This window comes from Prionailurus viverrinus, chromosome A2, assembly GCF_022837055.1.
Source record: "Prionailurus viverrinus isolate Anna chromosome A2, UM_Priviv_1.0, whole genome shotgun sequence".
In the NCBI taxonomy this organism is placed as follows: domain Eukaryota; kingdom Metazoa; phylum Chordata; class Mammalia; order Carnivora; family Felidae; genus Prionailurus; species Prionailurus viverrinus.
In genome coordinates, this window is record NC_062562.1 from 107310710 (window position 1) to 107334187 (window position 23478).

Here is a 23478-nt window from a genome sequence, read left to right on the forward strand (position 1 = left end):
AACCATGAGATCGTGACCTGAGCCAAAGTCAGATGCTTAACCGACTGAGCCACCCAGGTGCCCCGATTCTTAGAGATGTTTTAACTGACTCAGTGTCACATTCATCAAGAGAAGTGCCACATACCAATATGCCTATGAGAAGCAGATGAGTTATGCAAGATGAACAAGTTCTAGAGATCTACTCTACCACGGGGTGCCCACAGTTAACAGTACTATATTTTAGTCACAGGTAGAAGGAAATAACTGTTCGATGTAAATTCCTATCGCACGTACTCAGTTCTCCGATGAACCAACTCTTCAGTGATTATTAACATGTTCGATGAGGTGAACAGCACACACTTCCATCACGTTAAAGGGCTTTCAAGTTACTTTACATTAAGTGTTTCTAGTCTCAATTTGTTAGTGCTTCACGTTTTTACGGTTCTTTAGCTTACATCATTTAAGTACATCTACATAAAAATGAATTTCGTTTGAAAGCCAAAGTAAGCTTGAGACACACTACGGAAATTCAAACACACAAACATTTAGCCCATACTAGACAATGGATATTTTCAAATTCTGAAATTTGTATGTGTGTTTGGTGTAGGGCAATGGAGATGCAAAGCTAACCCGGCAAGCACAAGTTATAATCTGAAGTAGATTTATAATTATGCTAACCAGCTCCTGTTATTTCAAACTTCTTTTAATACATATTTGAATCAGATAATCTCTTAAATAAGAAAGGTAACTTATCTTCTGGATATCAAACTACGACATGTTATCTGATTATAAATGAATACCTGGTTTCAAAGGGCAGAAAATTTAAGATATATAGGCCCATTATCCTAGGTTGTAGATATTTGGTCTATGAGAAACTAATCACTTGGGTTCAAAAATATCTGGATATCTTACGAAATTTTTCAATCTTTCTGAGGTGTTTAAACCCTACAGCCAAAATGATCAGTCATAGGCATGTTAACTGAAAGTCTTCCATTGCTTTCTTGGCTAATGTAAACCAAAGTCAACTTCAAAAGTAGCAGAGAAAGCACCTTTAATAAGACACAAGCATTTCATACAAAAGTCACCTTTCTATAGAGGTCCAAAATGCAATTGGTGGGTTATGCCATAATAATTATAGTAGCTTTAAGTCTGAAACTAGACCTGGGGAGAATAAAACTTGAACTGAGACGTTTTTCCGGAAAACATTCCATTTGTCTGTGCACGGGGGCGACAGTAAGAAAGGTGAACAGGTAGTTGAAAGTGTGTTCCATTTATCCATATTATCTCTCTAGAATTCTCTCACTTTGGCAATTTCTTAGGTGTTACGGTGACACTTTGTACTTAATCCCTACTTTCTCATGGGGTGTACACAGTCTGGCTGCCTAGAAAAGGTATCACCAAAAATCAAAGAGAAGCAATGTCCCTACTAGGCCCGCATCTCTGAAGGAGTGAGAACTTCCTACTGCAGCTCTTGTGGGCCTTTACCCCCCTACGGCAATTTCTCCCCTGCTCCCTCTGGCACATGACTTTGGTTTCTCAATGTCCCTCTCTGACCCCTTGACAAAATTAAGATTATCCAAATAACAAATGCTAATACTCAAGAACAATCCCTTCATGTGCAAAAGTAGTTGAACTTCAGATACACCCTCTCCTCCTCAAAAATCATCAAACATCCCCAATGTAGATGCTCTCTTAGAGACCTTCCCAAGCACTGCATTCTTGAATCAAGTCTTATGCCAACGATGCTCTGGCTAGTTTTCTTCATCAATTCCACAGGATGGTATTCAACTGGAAAAAGTGTGCAACACATTCATTTCTTAGTTTAAATGGATACATTTTTTTCCTCTGCCCACCTTCTAATTTAGAAGGTTTTCCTAAAGTTTTAAAAGTAAAAAAAAACAAACAAACAAAAACGTTTTTGGCACACTGATCGAATATATGTTTCTTCAATATTATAACATATCTGGTTTTCCAAACAAAAATCTGTTAAACCCACCTCTTCGGGCTCAATCAGTTTAAATTCCATGCCTCGCCCAGTCCACGCAATGAAATGAGAATTTGAAGGGTCATCCAGAAGAGCTACCAAAAACTGCCAGAGCTGAAGTGACCCCCGCCGCTGGTACGTGGGGCCTTCCCGATACATGCCTGGCTCCTGTTTGATGTCTCCTAAATTAAAAAGGTTTTAAGTTTCGATTATTAGCAATATTATGACATTTATATAAAATTTACATTAAGTCAATCGCTAAAATGATTAAAACACAACCACTTTATGGGTGTCTGTGAAATGTAATGTTATTGCTAAACAGGGCTTTAAAACAATTAAAGGATTTGAAGTAAAGCGAGAATCTGTACAAACTCACAAACAACTATATATAACATATAAGGGTCAAAATAAATGCACACAGGTGCAGAATAAATCCACAGATGTCATTTACTTATAACATTTTTGTATAACTATCCTTTTGTTTTAATTCATTTATTTAAAAACCATACTGTCTAATCACACTTCTTTTTGCTTTTATTGCTAATGACATTATTCACTGCTCTAAGCAACACTGAAGAGGGAGTAATCAATTTTAAGCTCTGGGCACTCTATTTGTACAAATTAAATTCTGCAAACTATAATGTGTACTATCTCATTGACCTGCACATTACAAACTATTGCAAATTTAAATGCAAATATTTCAAAGCAAATTTAATAGCATCTTAAACGCTGGGTTAAGCAATCTGTACATTATATAAATTAGGAAAATCTCATAGGGAAATCAGAGCATATTGGATTATCATCATACCATCCTTTTCCACACCTTCATACGGGCACTACCACTTTCTTAGCTGGCAGAAAATAAAAATTTCTTTGTTTTTCTTCATCTCTTGCTTGCATTTCACTCATGTGAGTTTAGCTTACTAGTCTTTTTCTAAAAGTGCAATCTGAAAACATACGTACTGGAGCTTTCTGTAAATCTCTATTTTTAATCAAGAAAGGTTGGTTTGTGTTACATTTATTTGTTATTTATACATAGTGTAGAAACCTATTAAGTACATTACAGCACTATAGGTGTTACTACCACAATTCTTCTGGCATAAATCTGGTCAGTTATCTTACTTTTACCAACCAACCAAACAAACAAACAAAAAATTCAGTCATAACTCCTGATTATTTACATCTCACCTCCAGGCACCTACCCCTAAAATATGTGGAACTGGTCACACTGGGGAACGAATGTCTAGGGCCCTGCGGACATATCATTGTTAATGCACAACTTTCTCTTCTCCACGATAGAAGCAATTCAGACAGAATATACTGAAGCTAATTTATTCACAGTTAGTGTGAATTATAAAGCAGGTGAAGTCAGAAGCTTCTTAAAACTTTCCTTTGGGGGGTGCCTGGGTGGCGCAGTCGGTTAAGTGTCCGACTTCAGCCAGGTCACGATCTCGCGGTCCGTGAGTTCGAGCCCCGTGTCAGGCTCTGGGCTGAGGGCTCAGAGCCTGGAGCCTGTTTCCGATTCTGTGTCTCCCTCTCTCTCTGCCCCTCCCCCGTTCATGCTCTGTCTCTCTCTGTCCCAAAAATAAATAAACGTTGAAAAAAAAAAATTTGAAAAAAAAAAAACTTTCCTTTGGTTAGTAGACAGCAACATACCTCTTAAAATAATCACGAAAAGAGCAATACTTTAAAAACCATAACCAAAATAAAATTATTCAGTCAATAGCTGCTAAAAATCATTATGTCATTTTGGTCTAAGCTAGATAATACAGAAGTGTCTCTTCATATTGATTTCAATGACAGTTTTATTTATCTCAGTTTTTCCTTCTGAGACTCACAAATTTTTTCATGGGGGTAACTGAGCAATTATACAGAGTGAAACCCTGTCAAATTTTATAATCTCTAGGTTGTTTCTGCCTATAAATGTGACTGACCATACTGGCCTTGTCGATGAAAAAAAATAACCCTTTGTTTTTCTATTCTTTTGCTCTCTATTCCTTACAAAAAAAAAAAGAGTAATAAGTATTATTTTCCAAAAAAGCCTTTCTTAGTACAAAATTGAGAATATTTAAAAGTCAAAGGGAATGAATAATCAAGATAGACATTCATGTGATTTAGGCTTCTTAGATTATGCTGTAATCCTATTGATAGTTTTGAGCTATTTTTTCTTCCTTATATGCCCATGCTGATAATCAAGATGTCTTAAAATGTTAAGCTCACTAAGAATGAAGCAAAGAAAGAAAGAAAGAAAGAAAGAAAGAAAGAAAGAAAGAAAAGAAAAAAACCTGATGAAGGTCATTCCAAAAAGTAAAGGCTTTATGCTCTGTCTGAAGAAAAAAGGTTGTATTTTAAGAATTGTGACACTCCACACCTATCACACTGCTGAACTTCGAAGCTTAAAACCAGTATCTATTTAGAATAAGGCCAAAAAAGTGACCCCTACCGGAGCTTACCCCTGTGACCTTCAATGAATTTAGCAATTTAAAGCAAGATTAGGGAAACAGATCTTCCCAAAATTATCATTCCTTCTGTGAAGGACCAGAGTAGCAAAAACCTCAGGAACAGAGTAGTCTTCAAGCAACTAATTAGAGATGTAGAAGCAATCTGAGCATGCACTTTGCTGTTTAAATAACAACGATTAAAAACTTATGAGCGCTACCAAGTCATTACAGCCATGATCCCCAAAGTTTGTGCAATCAGCTAATAAGAGGGTCCCTGCTCATTTCCTGTTAAACAATCAAAGCAGGAAATATGGGGTCCACTCCGAAGAACCGCTAAACCAATGAACTGTTCACTTTTTACCCAAGCGTCCGCGTAGATGCTGACTTCTGCCACCTTTGTTGAGAAAGAAGAAATTCTATTTAACTTGACACTCTTTTCTAAAATCTGGAACCTTTTCACTGCAATCGAGAGTGATATTAAAAAGGTAATGCTTTCCTGACTCCATTTTAAGCAATTACAAAATAATGGCACATTAGGAATGAACATCTTCCCGAGGGGGGGGTGGGGGGGAGAACAAAAAGGACTAACAATCACTAACTAAATGGGCAGCTATGTTGTTCCTGTGCTCCATAATGCATCTTTTCATGAACAATAAAAGGAAGAAGACTGCATTAGTCATCTGCGTATCCACAGTAGCATGCTTTCTGTTCTGCTTTGTTAATTATGGGATCAGCTTTCAATAAATCTCGAACAACAAGCTGCATGTGCTCAGCAGGGCAATGGAAAGACCCCTCTTACTGGACACAAATCTCAGCAAGAATGATACTCTGGTTATAACTCTCAAAATGAGATCTCTCCTAGGACAAAAGCAAAAAGCTTCCGAATAAGGAAAGGAAGAGAGAATTTATAAAAGGTAAAGTTTAGCAAGAGTTGAATACATCACAAATGATGTGCATAGAAATCTTTAAGTAGAGATGTCACCTTCTTTCAGGAGAATTGAGGGTGAACTCTCCACTCCCTCTTAGAAAAATTCAAACTTGAAGGACAATGAAAAACCTACCATCAAATTTCTCTGGGACAACACAGGTGTCATCATAAAACTGCCTGGGGCCCTTTTCAAACATACAGCCTGTGGGGAGAAAGAGGATACATTTATTCATGATAGAAATGAAATTCACAAGCAATTTAAAATAGAGCCATTAACACAAAAACTGGGGTAGAAAAGGGCTCTGCCATTTTTCAGCTCTGTGACCTTAGATACACTATTTAACCTCTGTGTCTCTGTCTCCTCACCTATAAAATGGGCGTGATACTAAATCACCTATCTTAAAGGGGTGTTGTCAGGATAAGAATTTAATATACACAAGTTTGGAATAGTACCTAGAACAGTGATATATGACAGACATTTATATCATTACTAACCCAAGCACAGAGCAGGTAAACACTGGCAAACTTAGAAATTACAATCTCCTTTTCATTCTCTTACAAGTTTTGTTATTCATGAGACAAGAAGGAAATCAAGATGAATTACTTATATTTACCTCACGGGGTTATCCTGATAAACTGAAACACATTCAGTCTACCCCTTACTTCCTGCGAGAAATATTTAGCTAGGCTAACCGTCTCATATTTTCATCTCCAACAGCCAAGACAGTTTAATTCTATGTTTAATATTCCTTTTTCCTATAACAAAACTAAGTCCACAGGAAAAAAAAAAAAACAAAATAGATCAACAGCTTTAACGGTCATTTTCTCCCCCATGTCATTGACTGTGACCTTCAGTGAATTCTCGTTGTCTTTGATCGCCAGTAAGAAATTTCATACAATTTAATCACAGTTTTTTTTCTCAAATGTATTGGTCTCTACCGTGAGTACATAACATTAACAACAGTAGTGACTGACACTAATTACATCGCATTTCTTAAATATTTTTGATTTACCAGCTCATTATACTCTTCTTTAAATACAAGGATTTACTTCTATCAATCTCACTTACACAAAACAACCCATATTAGACCTAATGTAAACGCATGCACCTATATCATCTTACTGAGGACAAAGAGCATTATGATAAGAACCACACACATATTTCCAGAAATACTTTAGGAGGGAATGTATCCAGAGATCTTTTTTATTCACTAATTTGCAGGTATCAAAGTCTGTTAGATCAAAGCTTTCCCACCATGTTTACCATGAACACACCCATAATAAAAGTTCCTTCTGTAGGCCTCTTATGTGAAATTCCATTCTTAACTATTATTTGTCTGAAAATGAAAATCCAGTTTATTTAAAGGCAAATATATGTATATCTCCTGTCTTTTATTTCAAAACAGAGACTTAAATTTGTAAAGAAAAACTGACATTCCTCGAAGATACATTTCAACAGAGAGTAGGAAGATAGGCTAATCTATAAAGCACATGTTCTATTTTAAAAGAATGTGGTTGTTGGGGGGGGGACGGAAAGAACACAGAACTCCACTTTTCAGCTGTTTACATGCACATGACTCATGTTAACAACCAAATTCAAGATAACATGACCTGAAACATCTTCCTTTTACTTCAAAAAGATAAAGTTTTAAGCTTTAGGGAACATAAGTGATTTTCCCCATAAAATAGAATGAATAATCAAATGATTGCATCTTTGGCACATCTGATTTTGACAGGATTTACAAGGAACTTCAATAATAGAAAACTTAACTTCTGTTCTGCTGGGATGAGCCAGGAAGCCTTCTTGCCTCATATAAATGGAGTGGCAGCTAGGCACTTCTGAAAGAAGAAACAACACCGGTCAAAGAGAAGTCTGGAGCTGAAAATGTGTGGTTACCAGTGAACAGAGTGCAGAGAGGAAAATAACCGAAACTGACATGAGTCTCCACGAGAAGAGCTTGTCAACACGTAGTTAACATTTCAGGCAGGGCCCACACAAGAAATGGTGAACACGGACTCTCTTCGACAGGCATGTGAATTCACAGCTTTACCCACATTTGCGGAAGAGTGGCTCTCCTGCAATCCCACATGAATAGGAGAGTAGCCTTGAAACAAATGGTGTAATGAGTTAAGATACGTTTGGGGGGCATTTATGAGATATATCTGTATATCCCGTGGTATTTAGAGGAAAGATCAACAAAAGACTCATTCATAGTTTATTTCATGAACACTGGTAGAAATTATTAACAAAACACCAAAATTGCTACATCTCTTAAAATTAGTCTAGCCTTTCAAGGTGATTGCTATTTTCAGCCCCAAATAAATTATCACTAACTTTTTATTTTGTTAAGCACACAGGTCATACTCCAAACCAATGAGACTAGAGAACAGAAATCCCACAATTTGGTAGCAAATACCACTATCACCCTAGGAGTGAGGCCTTGCCTATCTGACCAAGTTAACTCATCACTGAAAAAATACAAAAAAATAAACTTGGTTAATGGTTAAACTTGAGTCCTAGTGATGGCTGTTTATTAGGTTAGGGAGGGGGAAAGGAAAAAAAATATGGATTAGGAGACAAAAGATTAAAATTCAAGTGCTTTATTTACCACTAGCAAAGCTACATGACTTTAGAAAAACCATTCTGTGTCCAAGTTTATATAAAATAAAGGTCAGGTCAGATGTTATCTACAATCTACTACAGGCTCAAGTTCTTTGATTCTGAAAAAAGAAGTTCACTCACTTGATCAGAGGTTGATGTCTGGTGAAGCCAATGAAGTTATAGCTTCAGGAAGGATCCTCCACTTACAGAAGTCCCTCCTGAGGTCCTGCCCCTAACTTTGTATATGCCATTTCATTTTCTTTTTCTTTCAGAAGATTCCACAAAGTTTATGTTTTAGGTCCCACAAACCTGGACCAAAGCCTGTATATAACATATACAGATTCTATAGGAGTGTATAAATATATGTGACTAAACTAATTCTATCTTCTGTATGTATACTCAAGTCTTTGAAACTCTGAACACATATAAACTTATAAAACACACGACAAATGTGTTATTTAAGAGTGTGTCTCCCCATTCCACCACTCATAGTAAGTACGTGATTTCTGAACGTGTAATAAAGATCACTTAAAAGAAGTGGGATTTAAAGACCCTCATCTCTTCTTAACCACCCATCCATAGAATTTAATGTTATAATAGATAATCAGCACCATTTACTTGGCCTAGAGGTCATTCTTTCTCAGTCTGGAATGTTCCATTTTTAAAGTGTATACAATTAAAAACAAAAACAAAAACAAAAAAACAAAAATTGCCTGGTAATTAATGTCAACCAAAATATCAGATATTTTTTCACAGAAAAAAGTTGATGTGGTTTTAGTCAAAAATATTTTTTTTAAGTTTTATTTACTCAGAGAGAGAGAGAGAAAGCATATGAGCAAGGGAGGGGTGGAGAGAGACAAGAGAGACAGATTGAGATTGAGAGAGAGAGAGAGAGAGAGAGAGAGAGAGACAGAGAGAGAGAGAGAATCCCAAGCAGGCTCTGCACTGTCAGAATGGAGCCTGACTCAGGGCTCAAACTCACAAAGCCCGAGATCATGATCTGGGCTGAAACCAAGAGTCAGATGCTTAAGTGACTGAGCCACACAGGTGCCCCTAGTCAAATATATCTCAATAGCAATTCATTAGAGCAAGAACATTTAAAAGTATGTAGAAATCAACAGCTTTTGAGTTGAAAACAGTATAAAACTCATTATCAAACATTTTAGTATACCATGCCTTCTTTACATGACACATTATCTAGTATAGAATTCTGACCGTACAAAAGAAGACAGAGTTAATCTTGTTTCTTGATATCAGGACATTTATCATGGGGTTGCAGAGTGATTGAACGTCTGGGTTACCAAATAGTTAGCAATCCATTTTATCCATACTTTTTAACCAGTGGTATTTCAGATTAATTTTTAACGTTATTTTGATTTATTGCCAGGCATAGGACCCTTGAAGCAGCTGGGCCTAGAAGGGACAGTGTTAATGACTCTGCCATCAGCTCAGCAGCTGTTTAGAGGTAAGAATTTTGTTGTACCAATGTTGACACCCTGCCACAAAATACTTTTCCTGACTGCTGGCCAGCTGGAGTATGGCTGTAAAAACAGCTGGCTGGCTCTGAAGCTAGAGGAAAACATATAGATTAAACTCTATTATATATAAGTGTGACTAAATGTAGTCTTTCCTCCCAAGAGGGGAAGAAGGAGAGGAGGAGAGGAAATGCAAGTACTTATAAGAAACCCACTATTCAAAGTTGAAGGAACATCTTATAAAACAAAATAACATAATACACACAAGCATGATCTTGGACATTTGACATCAAAGAAAGAATGTGATCATTTCACTAACTTTCATGTATCTATTGACCTTGCTGATTTGTTATTTCTTGTACTAATTCTGTAATATTTTTCATAAATTCTGTTTATTAATCTGTGACATTCAAAGTATACTAATTTAAAACCCATAATGAATTAATAATTTCTAATAAGGCTAAAGCCAGGACCTCCATTACAGTTCCAGAGGCGAAACTCATCATCGAGGTTCTAAGAAAAACAAGGAACGGCAGCTTAGAAAAAAACATACATATGTAAGAATATACGTGTGTTTTTCCCACTCTTAATACTATTTATTATACTCCAGAGTAAATAAAATTAACATCTAGCTCTTGAAATTGAGATGCCAGCTAACAGTGTTTAAATCCAGTCTATCCTTAAAATCAGTATCCTTTATACAGTCCAGAGAAGCCTGAAAAAATATAGCTAAGAGGAGTTTATTCCCCTAAAGTAACTAAAGTCATGTTATCCTAAAGTGGTATCAGTTAATTTATGACTATCAGAGTGGGTCAGACTCTAATCAAATTGTAGAAACATTTCCAAAGTGATTATTCAATCAAATGACTAACATGGTTAATTAGGAGCCATAAACATTGCTCTGAAGTTCATCAAAGTAATGACTTGCCCAGAAAAATTACTGCTAATTAAATTGCCTGCTGCTTTCATTTCTACCTTATCTAATAAAAAATCCAACCAATGAAGTTTGGCATTACATTTTAACTTCTGCTAAATGCTCAACCAAGATCCAAAGTAGCTAAGCGGTGACTTCAAAGGCAAATGTTTTGTGGCAGGGAATGGAGGCATTGCATACGTATACACTCATGTTTTTTCATAGGATAAAGCTTACAAAATTCAGCAGCGGTCATAAAACGTAGTTTAACCCATGCACAAACGTTACTATGATAGCGTATTTGTGCTGTTCTATTATGTGTCCATAGGTTATAATTTTAGGCTCAGGAGACCAGCACTGATTACAAATGTGCATCTTGTCTTCTAATAGACCTGGTTTTGAACCTCGGTTCTGAGATTTTGTGGGAGTACGACATTTTGTTAGTTATTTCACATCTCAAACACTCAACTTCCACATCTGTGAAATGGGAATTATAAGCGACACGCTTCAAAGGGTTCTTGGGAGGACCATATGTGCAACATTTCACTTAGTGCCAACAGGGAGGATTCAGGATATGGTGCTTACCATTGAAAACAGAAACTATTTTTAAGTGACCCTCACAAGTGTTTAAAGTGAGTGAACCACAGCACTTAAAATTAAAAATGATTACATAGTAAAATTATTTTTGCATCTTAAATGGCTATTTAAGATTGATTTGTTGCTTATTCGTATACTTATTCAGTGATATTCTTCACAAATCTATAAACCCATGATATTTAAAATACACTGATTTAAAGTTCATTACAAACTCATGACTTCTCAGGTTGAAGTGAGAAGCTCCATTACATTTTCAAACTATTCGGAGCTATCTCTTTTGAGCTACTTTCTACAGTATTATGCCCTAATATTTGCTGCTGTGTGACTGGTTTAAAAAGTCTTAAATTTAATCTGTAAATTGAATTATGTAAACTTCATTTAACACAAAGGATTTTGTATTATGTTGAAACCAATGGATCAAAGAGCACTAGGACATGACCATAGTACAGGCCCTGCCAGCTTGCAGAAACTATAGTGGCTGTAATTTGTCACAGATGAGCTCGGGGGAGGGTGATCAGTATGCTACAAAAATTCAAAGCAGCAAAGCACAGTTGTCCTTTTAATGCACTAGTTAACGTAGGGGCAGTTAGGAAAAACAGTAACACAGACCCCAAACTATCCGATTTTCTTAGTGTTCACCTCTAGTAACACTGTTAAAATTGCCTTTAAGATATGCAGGTTTCTTAAGAACAAATGAACAAGTTGGCTTTTCTCTCTCTTGCATTTCCAAGCCACAGTGGGAAACACAGCACTGATTTGGGGAGCTTTACCAAAAGCCGGACCACAAAGTGGAGTTTTGAATTTGTGCACACGGCATAGCTACACCCTGCTCCGATTTGTGTATTTGCATACTGCTGCCCAGGGGTACAAAAGGAAGAATCCCCTCAGGGCACGGTTTGCCTAAACCTTCTAGGAGCTGTATGAGGCCAGATCAGAGACAAATATTTGCCAAGACCATCTGAGATATCCATACACTTTGCTGAAATTGTTTGTTATCAAATAGTGCGCAAACCTGAAAATTCTTGATACTATAAACTTTGAGCAAGGAGTAAGAAACGCCTCTCTTTCCCTGGAGGTTTTTACTTAAATTCGTGTGGCAATCATCAGTGTGATAACTTAAGCACTCAAGTCTCTGAGAGTAAATAAGAAATCCCTGTGAAATAGGAATAAGTTTGATGTATTTTAATGTTGCTTTCACATGAGTGTGCAATGGAAAAAGATGGATTTTTTATACACTTGACTAACTCCTTGGGGAAGTGATTTGACAAAATCAAGTCTACCTAAACGTGTCTGTTAAACACTGATGATGGCGGAAAACCTGGCGCATTAAAGTCCAGGGATGAAATATGTGTGCAGACATACATCTGAAATCAGCAGGTACTTAGTGAATGAAAACTATGTGTGCATGTGTGGGTCATTCTAGGCATACACAGGAGTTTAAACAAGCTTTTCAAAAACACATGTAACTATTACCTAAAGAAATAGAGAGGTGTTGCAAGAACTAAAGACATTAATCTCCTTCAAGAAAGATGAGCACTATGAGGTATCTTGCCAAAGTTTTATCTGTCTTGAACTTCATGTTTTACTGTTTTGTTTGTTTCTCCCCATTTCCTGGCACAGTGTTTAAAATCCAAAGATTTTCTAGAGTGCAGGAATAACAGGAGTTTTATGAAGATGTATTTAAATGCAAATGCATTCACATATACCCTAGTCTAGCATCCTTTTACTATGCATTTCTACTTGCCCTATGAATAGATTTCATGTAGCTAATTGAGAAAATTACGTTTTATAAAGTTTTCTGCAAAGGATGCTAAGGGGAATGAATTTTTTACACTCATATGATCTCTCTATGATAGAACAAATCTAAAAGAATTAACTCTAAAATAAGACTCAGGATGAGTACATCTGAATTCACTTGAGAGAGAAGGCAAGTGGGATGGCAAAAAAAAATATGAAGTTTTATAAGACCTATTTGTCGTCAGTCACAAAAGCTCTACGTGAATGTAACATCTTAGGTTGCTGAACCTCATATAAAAAAGGCAAAAAAGTTGGAGTTGGCTCAAATCTGGGGAAGACAGTGATGAATTTAGTATGACCTCATTCACACTTAGATGGGATCTTTTTCATTGGGATTTTGAGTAAACTGTTAATAACATAAAATCTGTAGAGATATTCTCTTCCACCACAGCCTGGAAATACAGAGACTACTGTTGATAGAATTGAGGACAGAAGGAGAACTATTGTTCTTTATATGCTTTGCGCAGTATATGTAAAGTATTTTTTTTAAAGTAATGCTTTTATCTGCATTCAGATACTTTTAAAACATAAAGGCTACATAACATGAAAGAACAATATAGAACAACCTATCTATGAAACTGCAAACTTCTCTTCTAAGCATTTAAGTTTTGGGGGGACAATATCCTACACAAATAATGACCAGATTCAAACAGGATTAGCTTATATGATCTAGCAGACTGACAATTTTCCAAGTCTTACAAGCCTGTGAAAGTTTTATTTAGTTAGAGTTAAAAATAAAATGAAGTGATAGGAAATATTGTAACTCTGTTTATTAGATATTATTGTACTCTGACAATTAACAGAAATTTTAAAGAAAATGCAAGAAAAGATGCGCTACGCTAAACTGGGGCCACCAAAAAAAAAAAGAAATCTGAAGAGGTGAAAGTGTTAATGCTGAGTTCTGATACTGAATTGTTCCTCTGCTTGAGTCTACGTGATTTGAAGCAAACCACATCATGAATGGCTTTGTCCTCTCCCTCTCATCTCTCCTTGGATCATTGTAATATTCAGATATTTACTCTACTGGCTTCGAATGTGAATAATACTAGTATCAAGTTCTCTATGATTGCTCACTATGTCGCAGACAGCATAATAGTTCAGTACCTTGTTGGTCTTGCACAATTGGATCATCTTCACATGAGAATATCTTTCTCACTTTGTCTTATCCTTTGGTCCCCAAAAGTGTATTTGTAAATATTAGAAATAATAATAATGGCATCTTACTTCAGGACTAGCAGCCTTTTAGGAAATCTCTAGAGGTCCAGATAAAATCATATCATAAAGATATCCCCTATTATTGCCTGGACCCCTAATACTATATATATTAGTAGCTTTACAAACATCATCATATCTAATCCTTACAAAAACAGGAAGGTAGAGGAATTATTTGCCCCGTTCTATAAATAAGGAAACTGAGGACAAAAGAGGCAACAAAACATACTTGATATGACAAAGAGAGTAAACAGTCATCAGGCACAGAATTCAGTATAATATTTCCAGTGTCATACAAAGTGGGAGGTTTTGTTTTTGAATGCTAAGAATAACAAAAACATGAGGATGAAGCAGTGCACTGTGGAGGCCCGCACACTGAAAAAACAGGTCACCAGAATAGAGTATTCAAACATACTAAATTTCAGAAAATGGTAAAGAAATCACAGTGACACATGCGTGTCATTCTCTCAGTTTTGTCTTGGCTGCTTTTTAATACTGTGCTATTATTTAATTTCTATGATGCTACATGATAGTATATTCACTTGGTTGTGTTTAATTTTATGAACACAGTTATCTTTGAATATCTCTCCTAGTAACATTTTGCAGAGTTTTAGAAACAATTAACTTACAAATCTCTCACACGCATGATAAAAACAACCATCTATTTAAGGTGACAAAACTTCCTTGAAAATGTTTCAGTTACATTCCTCATGTGTTAGGCAAAAGTATTTCATAGAAACAAAAAGCCTCCCTTTTCCTCTAAACTATGAAATACTCAACTCACTGAAGAAATAGAAATCCTTTAAGTGCAAAAGAAAATACCCTGTGACAACATTCTAACCTTAAAAGTAGATATTCAAATAGCTACTTTCAAAAAATAAATAATATTATCTTACCTCTTGTTCACATTCATGAACCACACAAACACAAACACACACACCCAAATATGCATCCTTAAACCATTTAATTTCAAATCTTAGTTGCACATACAAAAACAGTTGTAGTTCACTTTGTCCGCTTGCAGTTCTGGGCCTAAGCATCCTGGTGGTTTTCTTTGGAAAGACACTAAAAATCCCACACTATGAAAGTACTCTCTCCTCCCTCTTCTAATTTCCTTTTTTGATGCTAGTACAACTCACAAGCAGATTATCCCTCCCTTCCCCCTTTCCTGCCTGTAAAATCCAAGTTAGACAAACACTGTGTGGCTGAAATGACATATTTGAATGGAATTCAGACCCACCAGTTCCTGTTTATGTTTCAGATTTGAGAATGTTGTCTTCTCATTCACTATACATTAGAAACACTGCAAGGCCATAAATAGTGTTGGGTTACATGCAGGCAGGACCAATGAGCATTAATCATTACTTCTAGTCAACTGGCAAAAGCAGCAGCTGATGGAACACTACACCCTTCAGCTCTGTATAAATGGACATTCCAGAGAGTAAGTGTGTGTGTGTGTGTGTGTGTGTGTGTGTGTGTGTGTTTCCTTTCAGTCTCCATTTTATGAATGAAACTCCAGGCTCTATAGAGTCCATTCATGTAAGACAAATGCTTACAGGGCTCTGCCCCTGGGGATCAATCAGTCATGGGTAAAACTGATATGATTGGTTTAAGACAGCCTTCAGCCTTCCATTACTGACTTAAAATGCAGTCCCTGTCCATCTGACCTGTGTTAATGCATAAAGAGTAAATCCAGACCATGGTCTCAATTCTCAAATCAAATCACTAGCCAATGCCACTTACTGTAACTGTAGATTTAGAGCATATTTAAGTATTTCTTAGAAAAAGCAATACAGTGGACCAGAGTACTGTTTTGGGTGATTTGCTATTTTAACTCAGAAGAATGAGGAAAATCCATTTGAGGCATGCATGCTAGGCAATAAAAAGCAAAGTCAAGTTGTGAGGCCAATCCCTGACCTCTATTGTAATAACAGAATTAATTAGGAAGTCATCACCGTCACTCTTCACAACTGAAGCACCTAAAAATCAGAGATTAAATGATCTATTCGTCCACAAATCAGTAGCTGAGGAAAAGAAAATTATCTTTGGATGTTAGAGAAACAGATAGAATGCTAATGTTTCTGAAGGATCAATAGCTCATTCCTTTAAATTCCCAAGTGATTCTCCAGTTGAATTTCTCGAAGCAATAGTTTTAAAGTTAGGATGGGGGGGGTGGGGAGAAATGAGCTGCCATGTTTCAGGAGAAAATGTAACCATAAGCAAATGATGCTTACTAATGGAATAGGGCCAAGTCTTGGCCTTTGGGAGTGTTAAATATCAGTTACAAAAAGCCAAAGTTCATGGAACCATAAACATCGCTGCACTGGAAATTACTAAAGATGGTAGAAATTACTAAAGACAGTAATGCTTAAAAACATCTAAAGTTTTAAAAGAAAAAAGCTATTTATGAGCAATTATGGGAATGATTTGTGAAGAGTCAGTCCTATATCAAATACTGTTAAACATATAATAGGTTTTATCAGCCATCTGTAACTTGGTCCTTGCCTCTAGAGGGGAAAAAAAAACCCAAAACACTTCTCTCTTCCAGTGATCTGAAGCCATATGGGAAAACAGTTGCAGTCAACCATCTCTGTATATATCTCTAAACAATTTCTCATGAAATCTTTACCATGTCCATTAAAGAAAGAATGAGGATAAACATAAAAAAAAATGCCTAGTATTCATCTTTAAACCTGTGAAAGATTATCTACTATGGTGTAATGACCATTTAATATTTATCTCCCGATTTCTAATATCTGGTAAATAAAATAGCAGAGAATAAATAAAGTTACCAACACGTTTTAGAATTCAAAACTGAAATGCCTGACATAGCCAGGTGGGGAGATAATAAGGAATTCTATAATCTCCCATCCAGAGAAAATATGGAGCAGAGGCAAGATCACTGAAGAGTGAACATACACTGAATTATTAATTCCTAAATAACACTCTTTGAATTAAAAAAAACCACAATATTCTTCTATTTAAAGTGGTTCCAAGATATGCAAATAAAATGATGAAATTAAGTTGAATATTTTCAAATGTAATATTTCATATATGTAAAATATAAAATTATAATTATTGGTCATAGGATCTTCCATTTTAGAGATGATGAAGCCTACTAATTAATGGAAAGCCTGGATGTTCAAAATAACTATCAGGAGCCCTTACTCCCTCTGTCACATCTGACTTTAATTAGCATTTTTCAACAGTTTCCTTTTGTAATCGCTGCATTCCTTGTGTTTCCTGAGCAATATGTTAGGTTGTTTACTTGTGTGTAACTCAATTGTTCAGAAAAAACAGAAGAATATGTATTAGTAAATACACATGAAGTCAATTTCTCAAATATATTATCTCCTCTTGTAAATAAATAATAAGATATCATTTAAAAGGATGATAAACCCTGGAGCACCTGGGGGGCTCAACTGGTTAAGCGTCTGAATCTAGATTTCAGCTCAGGGCATGATTTCATGGTTCATGGGTTTGAGCCCCAAAAAGGGCTCTGTGCTGGCAGTGTGGAGCCTGGTTGGGATTCTCTCTCTCCTTCTCTCTCTGACCTTGCCCTCCCTCTCTCTCTCAAAATAAATAAATAAATAAACCCTGATGACAACATTCCTAAGATAATACTCTTGTAGTGGCAAAATTAGTCTACTAAGAGTATAGAGATACTACTGGGTAATTGTAGCCTTCTAAATTTTGCTCTTATGTTTTTGCTTTTTAGAAGTTTTATGTAATTTGACCAACTGTTTGAGGCCATGAAGAATCATCTCCAAACACATAAAGCACTACCTACTCATATTTCTATGTGTCCGCAGAAAATAATTATGTTGTCTTGCTCTGTTATCCTCTGATTTCAACCTCTAACTTCCACCTTAAAACATTATTATAAACTCTGCAAGGGGAATCCCAAACGAGGCTTACTAGAAGCAGCAGTAGGAATTACTTGACTCCTTTTCCTACTCTTTGACCAAGATGAGTAGCTACCAACACAGCAAAAACACAGAATAACAATGACAGTGGAAAAATCTTCCCCTCTTGCCATTTTAGAAATCCAAGAGTATTTATGTTTAACTCTCTTGACTAAAGTGCCAACTTGGGCATACACGACTACCAGATATATGTGTCAGTTCTGACAGATGAAAACTGAACATAATCTTAGTTTTAACATATTTAATATGAGGTGAATATATTTTCAGTATTTATTTCATCAATTCTCTGCCTATGTATCATTTTTCTACATGCTAAACACAGAAAATCATTCTCTAAATGGAAAGGTTTGCCTATGGGCCTTTATCAAAATCCTAAGGTGATAAAGAAGGATATAGGGGAACTTGGAAAGATTGCTTGGGTGAAGAATGGATTTAAAAAGGGAGGATGGAAAAGTCCCACTTTATTCTTCCAAATGTAAGCTTTCCAACTGTTTCACAAAATATCTGTGTACCTGGAGAGAAGTTGACATGGAAGAGCCTCAGGCGTGTTATCTGTACAACTAGGGCGTGGAGAAAAAAGGTGAACTAGGTGATTTCCAAGAACTTTCATGATTTAAAAATTTATAATTCTACACAACAACTATTCGTGTCAATTTCCAAATTTCCAGTAGTGTTGACAACACCATTAAAAAATATAAAACACTTTCCTCAGGGGGCACATGATGTCAGCTTTCTCCACTACCCCCTACTTCTACTTCCTCCTCTCCGGAAACTCAAGGTACGCAGTGCCCCCCAATCTCTGATTGGAGCAGGTCCCTGGAAGTTCTCTTCTGCCCCATCTCCCTCCCCAGCTGTTTGATGAAACTGCTCCACCACAGGGCTGGGAGGCATCTTTTAAACTAATTAGAATAATAGAATAGGCCTTGAGGGCTAAAAACATCTTATTCATGTGTTACCCTTCAGTCAACTCCTAGGTTAAAAATTTTAATATACCCCATAGCGCAAAGGAACAAAGTACTAATTGTGGATTGCAAACACTGAGCAGGGATGAACCAAAAATCCGCTAAATAGCATATTAATTCTGCTCCCACCTCTAAGGCAGTCCTGGACACAAACTAATAGCAAGCCAGGTAGGTTTGCAGCATGTGGTACTATAATATAATCCTTTACTTAGCATTCTTTCCACTTAAAGGACTGATGTGATTAATTTGGATACTTCTTCAACTCCAAATGGGTTGATATTTTAAAACAGAACACATATTTCCTGTCTGATTAGCAAAGTAATACCTAGGCACTGTTAAAATGCAAAGCACTTCACAGGCAAAACAGAAATTGCTTAGGATATCATCACGCGTATGAAGTCACAATATATGGGGCATCTGGGTGGCTCAGTTGGTTAAGCATCCAACTCTTGGTTTCGGCTCAGGTCATCATCTTGAAGTTTCAGGAATTCAAACCTCACATCCGGCACTGTGCTGGCAGCACACAGCCTGCTTGAGATTCTCCATCTCCCCCTTTCTCTGCCCTTCCCCCACTCACACAGTCTCTCTCTCTCTCTCAAAATAGATAAATTAATTTAAAAAAAATTAAGCCACAGTATGTCTGTATTGGGTCTTATTTGCATGAGTCATTCGGTGTGTCTATTTTTTTTTTTTTTACTCATCTCGTTTCATTAAACTTTTTTTTTTAAAAAAACTGACTTCAAATGGCTACATGATATTTCTGTTATGGATAGCTATAACTTACTCTACCATTCAACTACTATATACTTTTAACATTTCTCCCTCTCATTCATTCACTGTGTCTTTCATCCCTTAACATAATTTCCAGAGTGAAATTATCTAATCACAGTATATGAACACTGTGTGCTGATGTTTTCTTGAGCCAAACTTCAGTTTCATTTTTGTACCATGCCACTAAAAATACTACCCCTAAAATCTATGAAAAGGAAAGAAAGAAAAATGAAACAAAAGATCAACCAATCAACGAACACAAACAACTCCAACGAAATATGTTGTTATGCATATATAAAATATTTGCCTTGTTCAGCATTGTGAATCAGTGAAACCTCACATGCAAACATGAAAATGGGAAAGTGACTATGATTCTATGAAAATGTGGCGTGGCATAAGGCACTTCCACTGAAGCACTCAACGCATATTCAACCCATTTCATGTGGTCACTTAGCCATTAGGGCAAGAAAGGGAAAACCACTCTGGATTCAGGAGAAGTCAAACTAACAAAAAAACCCGTGTACTGCTTTGTGCAGCACTATTAGGCTCGAGAAGAAGAGAAAGAAAACAATAACAGATGTAATTGTCGAGAACTTAATATCATAATATAATAATGATCACACACACTGTACTGGTTCACCAAATTGGACGTAAATACCAATCTTTTTTAATCTTCTCAGTGTCTTCTGATTCAGGTTTTCTTCTCTTCTCCTAAATAAAAATTTCTACTCAACTAACATAATATTTTGCATTTTTTTTTAGCTTGAATACTCGGCAGTTGAAATTGCGTTCCTGTAATTATAATTATAACTAATAGACCTTCCATTTCCCATGTCATAATTAATGTCAGGCTTTATTAGAGCATCATCATGCTGCCTTTTCACTTACAAAGCTTCTTTTATTTTCACAACATTTATGTTATATTGAATTAAGCAATAAAGAGTTCTGGAGGCCTTCTGAAAGGAAAACCTTTGGAACATAGATGCTAAGTAAACTATGAAACGTTTTTGCATTGTTTTCAAATCACATCAACTATTTCCTAATGTCCTATTTGTTCAACATCAGTAAGTGAACCAAGAAATCAATGATCCAGTGATAAATACATTAGATTTCATAAAAAGATTATTTAATGTGCTCTCAAAAGGGATGAAAGAAGTAATGACAACGAAACAAAATATCTGGAGATCATATTTGTTGACTGCAATGTAGGACATATACAGATGTGTCAACTTGATTCCAGCTGTTTGGTGGCCAGGGAAATATATTTTGATACCTGCATATTAATTTTCACAGGCCTTGGTTATACACTGTTACCACTGTTCTTTTAGACCGCAACCAGAAGCTCCAACTTTACAACTTAATTACTCAAGCACAACAGAACTGTATCCTATTGGCAATACTTAAATTAGCATTCAGAGGTGCTGTACAATTTTAGCAATCTGCAAGAGAATTTGGAGGGTAGGAAGGAATATATACTAACAGCTTCTCAAATATTAAACAAGTGTTGTACAAGTCATTTGCAAGGTATAATGTACACTTCACAAAAGACATGCCCCATATACCTTTAAAATTGGATAGAGTGCCTGAATGGCTCGGCTGGTTAAACATCTGGCTTCAGCTCAGATAGGATCTCACCATCCTTGATTTCGAGCCCCACGTCGGGCTCTGTGCAGACAGCTCAGAGCCTGGAGCCTGCTTCAGACTCTGTGTCTCCCTCTCTCTCTCTGTCCCTCCTCCATTCGTATTCTCTCTCTCCCTCTCAAAAATAAATAAACATTTTTTTTTTTTAAATTTAAATTGGAAGGGCACCTGAGTGGCTCAGACAGTTAAGTGCCAGACTTTAGCTCAGGTCATGATCTCACAGTTCGTGGGTTTGAGCCCCAGGTTGGGCTCTGGGCTGACACCTCAGAGCCTGCTTCAGATTCTGTGTCTCCCTCTCTTTCTGCCCCTCCCCCACTCACATTCCCTCTGTCCTTTTCTGTCTCTCTCTCTCTCTCAAAAATAAACATACATTAAAATTTTTTTTTAAATAAAAAAAAAAAAAAATTTTAATTGGATACTGGACTATGACTGAGAGAATTATCATGTCCTCCACAATTCACTGTAGATGCCCTAATGCCCACTGTGAGCATATTTGGAGATGGGGCCTTTGAGAGAGAATTAGGGTTGGATTCAGTTATGAGGGTGGGACCCCCGTGATGGAATCAGTGCCCTCATAAGAAGAGGAAGAGAGATCAGAACTCATTCACTCTCTTTCTCTCTCTGCCACGCAAGGACATAGTGAGAAAGTGACCATCTTCAAGCCAGGAAGAGGGCCCTTCCCAGGAACTAAATCTGCTGGCACCTTGATCTTGGCCCTTCCCAGCCTGCAGGACTGTGAGAAACGTGTTGTTTAAGCTCCCCAGTCAATGGTAGTTTATTAGAGAAGCCTGAGCTAAGACATGGACTATGCTTTTTAGTCTATATCTGTGCTTTGAGGGTCGGACAGTGATTGACTCGAAGTTCCTATTATGTATGGCCCACAAATAATGCAATCAAATCCTACAAAACCAGGTTACTTTTTTTGTTTATTTTTTACCTCACTGAATTATTTAAATCTCTTTCTTGCTTGGTTCACATCTCCTCAAGCAAAGTTACACACGTTAAATACCATGTTATACATAATTTTACCTATCACATAAATATGAGGAAAAGATACATATATGGAGTTAACTACAGAATCAAAAAAAAAGGCTTCATAATTTTTTTTAATGTTTATTTATTTTTGAGAGAGAGAAAGAGAAAGAGAGCATGAGTGGGAGAGGGGCAGAGTGACAGGGAGACACAGAATCCGAAGCAGGCTCCAGGCTGAGCTGTCAGCACAGAGCCTGATGTGGGGCTCGAACTCAGAAATCGTGAGGCACATGACCTCAGCCAAGGGTGGATGCTTAATGGACTGAGCCACCCAGGGGCCCCCCAAAAATGCTTTCAATGTCAATCTTGGTATGATTATACATATAAAAACATTTCTAGAACACACAGAGATGCTCTTTAAATGCTATGCTCTGTAAGTCCCTTTGAACAAATTATTTGGACTGTTTTATATGATTTCCATATAAAGTTTCTTAAAATCGTGGTGACTTCAAAAAACTGTACAGCAAATCGAAATACAGTTTGGGAAATAAAGATAGCATCAGTTAAAAGGACTTAAAGTTTATAGAGAAAAATGAATCTTATCTATAATAAAATGCATTGTAGGGTTCTTAACTATGGACAAACTATGGACAAATACAAAAAATTCTAAACTGAAACCCCTATGATGCATTTCAAGTACATGTAGTCTGCAAATGACAGGGCCTGAGAGGCAAGCATTCAAATAAAAGCCCTCACGCACATGTTTACATTTTTTAAATTGTAAACCAACTAACAAACAGCTAATGAGTACATTTTCTCCTCCCATTCCTTGAAATGAATGAAATACATCATTCATAACAACCGGAAGGCCAAGTCAAATCTAGAATTTGGAGAACGCTCTAAGATTAGCACGGGCAAAGGATGGTATGGAGCCAGCTTCTAGTCTTTAGACCCTGGCTCACGCCCCTTTCTTCCTCTTTTCCTATCCCTTCACCCTACACTGTTCCATATACCATGTAAATCATGGGGGCCTCATACGCAAGCACACGGGCACATCCAAGCTCCATTCTCATTCTGCCACAAAGAGCTACCTCGAAGCCGCTTCCGTGGACCCTGGGAGTGTACACAGGGGCAACGCGTTCTGCCTTCAGAAAGCTGAGCCTGGGAAAGACCTGCTCAGACTGTGGAAATGGACTTAGGGCCAATCAGGCTGGGAATTCATGTGTCCTTGGTAGCTCGTGCTCTTTCGACAAGTGGAGACATAGCCTCTGAGTAGGC

The 23478-nt window shown here is 36.8% G+C and overlaps 1 protein-coding gene across 4 annotated transcripts in view; it reads right to left on the bottom strand.

Annotated features, from left to right (window-relative positions):
* Nucleotides 1–23478, bottom strand: part of ETV1 (ETS variant transcription factor 1) — a 91496-nt gene that overhangs the window by 10384 nt on the left and 57634 nt on the right. For all 4 annotated transcript variants that reach the window (XM_047849921.1, XM_047849922.1, XM_047849920.1 and 1 more), the window contains 3 exons: nucleotides 7103–7171; nucleotides 5466–5534; nucleotides 1976–2145 (listed from right to left, as the gene is read on the bottom strand). In XM_047849921.1, the coding sequence (XP_047705877.1) occupies nucleotides 1976–2145; nucleotides 5466–5534; nucleotides 7103–7171 (308 nt within the window). The remainder of the gene's footprint in view (nucleotides 1–1975; nucleotides 2146–5465; nucleotides 5535–7102; nucleotides 7172–23478) is intronic.